At 50.0% G+C, this 10,418-nt stretch overlaps 1 protein-coding gene across 1 annotated transcript in view; it reads right to left on the bottom strand.

The window, feature by feature from the left end:
• Window positions 1–2,379: 2,379 nt before the first annotated feature.
• Window positions 2,380–10,418, bottom strand: part of LOC147689501 (vomeronasal type-2 receptor 26-like) — a 309,392-nt gene continuing 301,353 nt past the window's right edge. The window contains exon 4 of the mRNA XM_086940120.1: window positions 2,380–3,287. Within this exon, the coding sequence (XP_086796246.1) occupies window positions 2,380–3,287 (908 nt within the window). The remainder of the gene's footprint in view (window positions 3,288–10,418) is intronic.

Raw genomic sequence — 10,418 nt, 5'->3', positions numbered from 1 at the left:
AGCTCACACCCAAAACAAATAGTTGGGGAATAAATTTCACATTGAAAATCACACTGTCAGCACAAGATGTTTGGGTCAATATGCATAAGGGGAAATAGAACACAAAGGGCCAGATGTAGGTAGCCCTTTACTGGTCGGAAACGGCCGAAAATACCGATTTTAGGCCGTTTCCGACCGGCCTAAAGGGCTATGGAGATGTAGGGGCCAAACAAATGTACATTTTCGGTAATTTTTCCGAATCTGTAATTTTACCGAATCGGTAAAATTTACAGAATCAGTACATTTACCGATTCTGTACATATTACCGATTCGGTAAATTTACCATTCGGTAAAAATACCGAAAATGTATTTTGTGATGTAGGTAGCACTTCTAACAGTGCTACAGGGCCTTTAGAATTCGGTATTTACCATGCAATACAATTGCATGGTAAATTACAAATTCTTGTGTACATGCACATCTGTGCATGTACACCTGTGCCATGTGCACACAGACATGCCCTAAGGGCATGTATTTGTGCCACATGGCGCAAAAGCCAATTACAGGGGTGCAACAGGGTGTCAAAGTGACACCCTGTCCCCCTTAGCAATTCGGTATTTTTACCGATTCGGTAAATACTGAATCGGTATTTGCTATTGAATCCTGTGGGCTTCAAGGCCCATAGGATTCAATAGCAAATACCGATTCGGTAAAAAATACCGAATTTTTACCTACATCTCATTTACAGATTCATAAAAACTGAATCGGTAAAATTCGGTATTTATGAATCGGTAAATGAGATTTACCTACATCTGGCCCCAAATGTAATGTAGTATCATTTGACACCATCCCAACACCAACCCCTATGTTAAATATTCCCGCATGCAACCAGATGTCTCAGTACAAATCACGTTCCAAACCGTAAAGTGCACTGCAGGAGTACAGGCAGCAGGAGCCTTGAAGTAAAGTGAAGTAGATTCTTCCTCCGGCATTCTTCATGAACAGCATGTCAGTACAAATCAAATTACACTTACACACTTACAATGTCAAACTGTAAAGAGCACTGCAGGAGTATGGGCAGAGGAGCCTTGAAATGTAGTAAATGCTTCCTTCAGCATTCTTAAAGAACAGCATGTCAACACATGATGCACATTTTGTCACATGTGATGAGAGAAGAAATGAAAACACACATCATGGCTGCTTTAGAATTGAAGATGGAGTTTAGGCCTAGTTTGCACCTAGTTCTGAAAAGCACAGCAAAATACAGTTTTGGAAAGTTCAGTGTTTTTCTTTTAGCGCAGAAATATAATGTTAAGCACACATTTAAATACATAAAAATGATCTCTCTCAGCAGTAAACCTTCGATCAATAGAACAAAAAGCTGATAAAGTATTTCCTAAAGGATCACATGTCCAAATCAGTAAAATGGTTGTTAATACAATACAAACTATTTGTGTGTAAATGAGAAGTGGTGTCGATACACCAGCACAACGCGACATATATTTGCTTCTTCTTCATTGGTCTCTAGTGGATTTTCTACCCCAAAACTGAGTGCAGAATATTGACCTGCAAAGATATCCAGTTGGGATGGCGTCTGCAGCTGTATTGTCATGGTATGTATATTGGTAAGTAAGGATTTAAGGGCATATTTACTAAGATGTCAGCACTGCACGGCGTGATAGGGAAAGGGCATGAATACGCTGTACGTAACAATATATGCTGCATTCCTGTCGTTTCCCGTTGCTGGCGCTCAATGTGATGCCTAGTGCCAACGCCAGCACCCTGGCACTCCAATGCCTACATTGTCAGCAGGATTATTTTTGTGCAGGAAGGGACACCTTCGCTCTGGGGAATTGTCCTCTTTCTATGTGTGCTGCAGAATCCAGCACAGATAGAGAGACGAAGAAGGAGAAATACAGACCTTTCTTACTCCTCACCTGGGAAGGCCTGGCATTCGGAGGCGTTCCCAGGTCGACCAATGTTGGTAAATCAGGGAACGCTTCAGAATCAATGGGTGGATGCCTGGGAACACCCAAGCATGGATCGCCTTCCCAGGGCAGAGTAATGTAACACATTAATTCGTGCTGCGTTGCGTCACTGTAAGATGGCCGTCCATGGCTTGATAAATCCTACTTAGGTTTTGCGTCGCTCTTGCACCCTCTTGTGCTAAACCTACATATTTATGCCCCTTAATATGTTTACCTCCACACCGATGTACATGGGTGATATGTATGTTGTCAAGATACAAAGATGTGAAGTTAAGAATAGTAAATCTAAATACACACTTATACATGCCTAACTTGACGATATAGTGCTATCCAATGATCTGCACTTGATATTGTTGCAGAGCGATGATTTGTCGCTCAGTATTGAGAGATACAACTATCCCAGTCCTGTAGGTCTCAGAGGGTCCCTTGTCTCCCCATTAGATATTCTTTGGTGTTGAGTTCGGGCCTAAGGAGGATGATGTAGACTTTGGGGATGAAGATACAGCCCAGTAATCCAGCGCTAGAAGTCAGGATGGCGAAGATCTCCACGGCCACCATGTACCTGCCCTTGGTGCTCAGGTACGCCGGGATGAAGGAGACCCAGACGCTGCAGAACACCAGCATGCTGAAGGTGATAAACTGGGCCTCGTTGAAAGTAGCCGGCAACTTTCTTGCTATGGAGGCAACAACAAAACTCAGAAGAGCCAAGAACCCCATATAAGCAACCACAGCGTAGAAGGCAACAGCAGAACCCTCGTTGCACTGCAAGATCATCTTCCCAGTTTCTGATCTGGTGTCAACACTTGGGAATGGGGCAGAGCTGAGGAGCCACACAACACAGATCACCACCTCCCCCAGTGAGCAGAAGAGGACCAAAAAACTAGAAACACGCGGGTCCACCCACTTCCTCAGCTTGCTGCCCGGCTTTGTGGCGTTGAAGGCGATGATCACTGTGATCGTTTTGGCTAAAACTGAAGAAACAGCAATAGTGAAAATGATCCCAAAGGCAGTTTGCCGGAGGAGACAGGAAGTCTTTGAAGGACGTCCAATAAACAGAAGACAGCAGAGGAAGGACAACAGGAGGGAGACGAGGAGGATGTAGCTGAGATCCCTGTTATTGGCTTTAACCAGAGGTGTGTTCCTGTATTTAACAAAGACTCCCAGCACTCCAGCAGCGAGGAGGGAGAAGAAACTTGTAATGACGGTTAAGGCAACTCCCAGCAGATCCTCATAGGACAGGAACTCTATCACCCGTGGAATACAGGCATCTCTCTTCTGATTGGACCACTGGTCTTCAGGGCACGTTATGCAGTTCGTCATATCTGCAGGAAAAGAACAGTGCTCAGAAATAAAAAAAAAGATGCTTTTAAGTATAGATAGTTGAATGGAAAGTGACACAATATAGTTAGTGTGACCTGCCCTACGGCTCACGGTGTACCAGTGTGTGGATGCATTGGCAGTGCAACATGCAGACTGGGCCGTCCCACTCAGTCATAAACACACAGACCAAGTAGATTTATAAAGACTACCAGGAGGACAAACACAATATTTTCAGAGCGTAATCACAACTGACGGATTACGGCGGTGGCCCTCCAACCATTGAGTGTCTTATAAAATCCATCACAAACCTAGGACTAGCCCTAGAATATTTTATTAATGACTTGGTGAAGGGTGTGCATACACCCATCCTGTCTGGATAAGTGTATATATGAATCAGTGATGGAAGCGTGCACTTTGGAAACATGAAGTTTCTCCTTTTTAAAGTGTGTTGCCCCAGAGCAATAAATGAATACCCAGATGTTAATGTTTGTAATAGAAGTTTACATCTGTCTTTAGAAAATGCATCATGGAGCTGCACCTGTAATGTCAAAGTCTGGCCCTGCCTGGAAACGTCTCCATATGGTCTTTGCACTGGTGCTGCTGGGTTGGAAATGCGGCCCCTTCTGCTACATTATGTGACTATCATAGTTTTTCAATGCAATCTCCTGACCATATTTAAGCCTCATAAATATCACGGCCCGCCTCTGTGGTATGTATTCAATCTTGAAATGTCTCCTTTGCACTCTTATTAAACCTAAATACCCGAACACACAGCCCCCTTTTGCTCTAAATAAGATTTCCTCTATAACGATGTACACCTATAAATAAATAAATATCAAATTGTAAACAACAGATCTATATTGTTTAGACACTGAAGAAATGCACCCATGCCTTCTTTAGATTTTTACCAGAATGTTGTCTTGTCAAACACAAGTGCACTTTCTAAACCTTAGAAACATTGTCATTTCATTCACTTGTGTTATTCATATTTTGGTCAAGCTAGACAGCACATGTGCTGTATCTTTAAGACGTGCTGTAATCAGTCTGTGGGCTTCAAGTCCATCCCCTTTCTTGTCATTGCTTTTAATTTGCCTACGTAAATGTCCTTTAAAAATCCTTTATTGCCAGTGGTCAGTCTTGCCTCTTTGTCCCTCCTTTCTCTCCTCTGTTCCTCCTATAGAGCAGGGACTTAGTACTGTCTCATTCTGCTATGGCTCTTTATCTGTTCTTTGGGGGGACTATGTTTTTCTTGAATTCCTGCTCTGTTACCGTTTGTCTGTGTTTATCTTCAGCACCCTAGCTGCTTACATTTAAAAATAACATTCGTCCTCCCACCAACTCTTAATGCCACAGTTGTGTTGCTGCTGCCTCCCCCAACGTGGCTCCGGCTCCGGTGCTTGTTTAATATTTGTTAGCTGGTGCTGATTTCCCCTTTTTTTAATGTGTATTTTATGGCTCCTCCGTCTGACTCTCCCACCCCCTCCCAATCAGTTAGCAGGCTCCAACCTGACCTACCTCACATTAGAGCGGGGGAGCCAGGTGGACGGAGAGGGAGGGCTGTGCTGATACCTCCCTCAGAGCAGGGGCACTGCTGTCTGTGCCTGCTCCTCAGGGGGCGCTGCTGTCTGTGCCTGCTCCTCAGGGGGTGCTGATGTCTGTGCCTGCTCTTCAGGGGGCGCTGCTGTCTGTGCCTGCTCCTCAGGGGGCGCTGCTGTCTGTGCCTGCTCCTCAGGGGGTGCTGATGTCTGTGCCTGCTCCTCAGGGGGTGCTGCTGTCTGTGCCTGCTCCTCAGGGGATGCTGCTGTCTGTGCCTGCTCCTCAGGGGGCGCTGCTGTCTGTGCCTGCTCTTCAGGGGGCGCTGCTGTCTGTGCCTGCTCCTCAGGGGGCGCTGCTGTCTGTGCCTGCTCCTCAGGGGGCACTGCTGTCTGTGCCTGCTCCTCAGGGGGCGCTGATGTCTGTGCCTGCTCCTCAGGGGGCGCTGCTGTCTTTGCCTGCTCCTCAGGGGATGCTGCTGTCTGTGCCTGCTCCTCAGGGGATGCTGCTGTTCGTGCCTGCTCCTCAGGGGGCGCTGCTGTCTGTGCCTGCTCTTCAGGGGGCGCTGCTGTCTGTGCCTGCTCCTCAGGGGGCGCTGCTGTCTGTGCCTGCTCCTCAGGGGGCGCTGCTGTCTGTGCCTGCTCCTCAGGGGGCGCTGATGTCTGTGCCTGCTCCTCAGGGGGCGCTGCTGTCTTTGCCTGCTCCTCAGGGGATGCTGCTGTCTGTGCCTGCTCCTCAGGGGATGCTGCTGTTCGTGCCTGCTCCTCAGGGGGCGCTGCTGTCTGTGCCTGCTCTTCAGGAGGCGCTGCTGTCTGTGCCTGCTCCTCAGGGGGCGCTGCTGTCTGTGCCTGCTCCTCAGGGGGCGCTGCTGTCTGTGCCTGCTCCTCAGGGGGCACTGCTGTCTGTGCCTGCTCCTCAGGGGGCGCTGCTGTCTGTGCCTGCTCTTCAGGGGGCGCTGCTGTCTGTGCCTGCTCCTCAGGGGGCGCTGCTGTCTGTGCCTGCTCCTCAGGGGATGCTGCTGTTCGTGCCTGCTCCTCAGGGGGCGCTGCTGTCTGTGCCTGCTCCTCAGGGGGCGCTGCTGTCTGTGTCTGCTCCTCAGGGGGCACTGCTGTCTGTGCCTGCTCCTCAGGGGGCGCTGCTGTCTGTGCCTGCTCTTCAGGGGGCACTGCTGTCTGTGCCTGCTCCTCAGGGGGCACTGCTGTCTGTGCCTGCTCCTCAGGGGATGCTGCTGTTCGTGCCTGCTCCTCAGGGGGCGCTGCTGTCTGTGCCTGCTCCTCAGGGGGCGCTGCTGTCTGTGCCTGCTCCTCAGGGGGCGCTGCTGTCTGTGCCTGCTCTTCAGGGGGCACTGCTGTCTGTGCCTGCTCCTCAGGGGATGCTGCTGTCTGTGCCTGCTCCTCAGGGGGCGCTGCTGTCTGTGCCTGCTCCTCAGGGGGCACTGCTGTCTGTGCCTGCTCCTCAGGGGGCGCTGCTGTCTGTGCCTGCTCCTCAGGGGGCACTGCTGTCTGTGCCTGCTCCTCAGGGGGCGCTGCTGTCTGTGCCTGCTCTTCAGGGGGCGCTGCTGTCTGTGCCTGCTCCTCAGGGGGCGCTGCTGTCTGTGCCTGCTCCTCAGGGGATGCTGCTGTTCGTGCCTGCTCCTCAGGGGGCGCTGCTGTCTGTGCCTGCTCCTCAGGGGGCGCTGCTGTCTGTGCCTGCTCCTCAGGGGGCGCTGCTGTCTGTGCCTGCTCTTCAGGGGGCACTGCTGTCTGTGCCTGCTCCTCAGGGGGCACTGCTGTCTGTGCCTGCTCCTCAGGGGATGCTGCTGTTCGTGCCTGCTCCTCAGGGGGCGCTGCTGTCTGTGCCTGCTCGTAAGGGGGCGCTGCTGTCTGTGCCTGCTCCTCAGGGGGTGCTGCTGTCTGTGCCTGCTCCTCAGGGGGCGCTGCTGTCTGTGCCTGCTCCTCAGGGGGTGCTGCTGTCTGTGCCTGCTCCTCAGGGGGCACTGCTGTCTGTGCCTGCTCCTCAGGGGGTGCTGATGTCTGTGCCTGCTCTTCAGGGGGCGCTGCTGTCTGTGCCTGCTCCTCAGGGGGCGCTGATGTCTGTGCCTGCTCTTCAGGGGGCGCTGCTGTCTGTGCCTGCTCCTCAGGGGGCGCTGCTGTCTGTGCCTGCTCCTCAGGGGGCGCTGCTGTCTGTGCCTGCTCCTCAGGGGGCGCTGCTGTCTGTGCCTGCTCCTCAGGGGGCGCTGATGTCTGTGCCTGCTCCTCAGGGGGCGCTGATGTCTGTGCCTGCTCTTCAGGGGGCGCTGCTGTCTGTGCCTGCTCCTCAGGGGGCGCTGATGTCTGTGCCTGCTCTTCAGGGGGCGCTGCTGTCTGTGCCTGCTCCTCAGGGGGCGCTGCTGTCTGTGCCTGCTCCTCAGGGGGCGCTGCTGTCTGTGCCTGCTCCTCAGGGGGCGCTGCTGTCTGTGCCTGCTCCTCAGGGGGCGCTGCTGTCTGTGCCTGCTCCTCAGGGGGCGCTGATGTCTGTGCCTGCTCCTCAGGGGGCGCTGCTGTCTGTGCCTGCTCCTCAGGGGGCGCTGATGTCTGTGCCTGCTCTTCAGGGGGCGCTGCTGTCTGTGCCTGCTCCTCAGGGGGCGCTGCTGTCTGTGCCTGCTCCTCAGGGGGCGCTGCTGTCTGTGCCTGCTCTTCAGGGGGCGCTGCTGTCTGTGCCTGCTCCTCAGGGGGCGCTGCTTTCTGTGCCTGCTCCTCACAGCTCCCTGGGACGTGGAATGCCTCTGGTCTTTACTCTTAGCAGAGACCTGCAGTATGAGGTCTTTCTATTAGTGTGGCGCCCTTTCACGATCACTGCGCTCGTTTTGCTTTTATTGTCCTGTCTTTTCCCCCACCACTCCTCCCCCCACTCTCTCTGCTCTCCCTCCCATCAGTCACAGGGGCTGTGCTTGTAGTTTAGCGCCGTAAACAAGGTCTGGTTTCTGTCAAGCGCTGGCGCCTTTTTTGACATTCCTAATATTCAGGATTCATAATTTACCCAGACACTTCTGATCCTGATATCGCCTTTCACACTCCTTGTGGCGTTTGCTAACTCTGTAAATAGAATGTTGATGGCAGAGCTGATAACTTGCAGCTTCAGTAGCATTTCAATGCATAAAAATGAGAAAATGATTCACATCCGTTCTGAGCAATGCCCATTGCATTTTTCAAAGCTCTCTCCATTTCCTCTAACTCCAGCCTTTGATACATTACAAAATCCGTTTTTTCCTGACTTTCCACTAAACCTCTGGTTTCATGTTAAAGCAAATACTGAAACTGCCAGACCTATTCTTTGAAAACTATTAAGGGGACTCACCTTAAAGGCATCACCTTCTGGGAAAGTTAAATCTTCTTGAGTAGATCAATTTAGCTCAAGTTTCCTTGCAGCAGACTTGCTACTCTGCCCAAACGTTAAAAAGCATTTGCATTAGCTATCACGCATCTCAGTCTTTGTTTTTGATAATTTTTGTAACCACTCCAGTGCCCGCTTGTTTCTCTATGGAATCCCTTGACAAGGTGCATATTAAAATGTGTTTTTATCCTGTTAATACACACCAAAGCAACAAAATACTCTGGCTGTGTTAATGATAAAAATGCACCCAAAGGAGATATTTGAAATAATGATTAGGATTGATTTAAACAGGGCAATAGTTTAACCGAATATTTTTGGAACATTGAAAACTATTTCCTAGGTGATTTATTTTAACATTTGCTTTCAAATGCTATTGAGAGCATTTTCGCAGGCCTGGGGATAGTTCGCAGAGTTTTGCTCAAAGTGACAGCCAGTTTCTGCAAAGTTCCGCCAGTGGTTGCACTCTTCCTCCTTCCGCCTTCTTCAAGCATGATGCTCCTTTTTTACACTCAGAGAAGGGCACACAAGGGGTCTCATTCACAAACTGCACTTAGTAGTACATAAAGAAGTGCTACTGTAATACTCCTTACTAACTAAATATTGCAGTTAAAAAATCTACAGGTCAAATTCTCTAACTCCAACTGCGAGCTCTCCTCACCTCTCGACACCCACAGCCTTTTGAAATGCCGAAACTGCTGCCACTCCTTCAACTTTGCCAAGACCCAGGACCCACCTCCACTGACCAGTAACAACTCCACCGCGGCCCAAACCCTGCAATGCATCCTCCTAATTTGTACGCAGCCCTCCACAGACACGCCACGGAAAACTGGGACCTCCCTGCACACACAGCGGATGTTACAAGATTCCTCCTACTGAAGGAGCAAAAATGGGTTCTGAAGCTTGACACACACCATAAGGGGTTAAACGATGAGATTCCTTGGTCCTCCCTTTAAACAGACATGCAGTACTTTGCGGGTTTAGGGATTTGTCTTCAGATCAGTGTAATTCATCCAATACGTTTGGAATCTTCAATCATATGGGAATACTACCCCTTCCTTTTGGAATAGCTTATCACCATGTCTCCCTGTTTTGGTTTTCAGCAATATAATTTCTGTACATAAAAAGGGATATTTTATCATCAATATGTCATTAGCCTAACGTGACACCACTCTGTGACCTTCCATCAGGGCATACACAAGCTTGTTAGCCATTATTCATCCTTCCTTTAATTTATGCTTCGAGTACATATAATTATACATTCTACCGACCATTTCAAACCCGTTTGTGTCTTTTATTGATAAACAGGTTGCCTGACAACTGGGAGCGAGCAACTACCAATAGCCGCTGCCGATACAATCCTGCAGCCATGCCGCCCAATTAGAATGAAGGTAGGCCGGTCACATGATTAATCTAGCCAGTCAGGGCAAGCCTTTTAAACAACAGTGGCTTGTGACGCCGGTACCTCCCCAGTCGGCCCAGATGCCGGCTTACAAGTACCGACGGAGAGGTAAGCCGGTTGTAGCTTTGCACGTAACGGTAAATGGTTTTTTACGGGGGGCATGAAAGTATGCTCCCACTCAGCGTGAATCCCGGCATCAACACTAGGGATATGCCTTGCTTGATTTCTTGAGTCTGTAGCAGTTAGTTTATCGTTTCCGTTGAACGCAGCGGTAAATTATTCGCTTCGAGCATCTTGAGCTGGTGGAGAAGTGTGGCTCACTGGTTAGAGGAGGCAGACCTGAAAGCAGAGGCCAGCCCGGGACCAGGGTTCAATTCCCGGCTCGGCAGGGTCTTTAGTCCTAAAAAATCCACGGACTCGACAATTCTCGCTCCGGTGCCTACTCGATTCACGGGTTCACACTCTGCGACTCTGGCAATAGCTTGCTTAATCTCCACAATGGCCCCTCGCGGCGGGATGCCTGGCTTTCACCTTGCGGATACCCTGCTGGGGTTATCTCACAGGGGAATACCAGGACGGGTTCCTTAAGCAAGCGCTTAGATACCGGGTCGGTGATTTGCGCTATATAAATACATGTACATTTACGTTTGAGCTCGGACATTTGCTCACACGCTACTTGGGCGATGAACTCGTCCTATACTATTCCTAAACAGCGCTTTGAGCATCGGGGAGAGGCACTATCCTGAATGGGAGTGTGAGCACCCCTATCATGCTTATTGTGTCTTGTTTTCACATACAAACAATGACACAAGTAGTCTACTATTGAACACACGTTAGTGGCTATAATACA

Source organism: Lissotriton vulgaris, chromosome 10 (genome assembly GCF_964263255.1).
Source record: "Lissotriton vulgaris chromosome 10, aLisVul1.2, whole genome shotgun sequence".
Classification (NCBI taxonomy): domain Eukaryota; kingdom Metazoa; phylum Chordata; class Amphibia; order Caudata; family Salamandridae; genus Lissotriton; species Lissotriton vulgaris.
The sequence above is the reverse complement of the archived record's forward strand: the minus strand, read 5'-3'. Positions and strand labels throughout refer to the sequence as shown.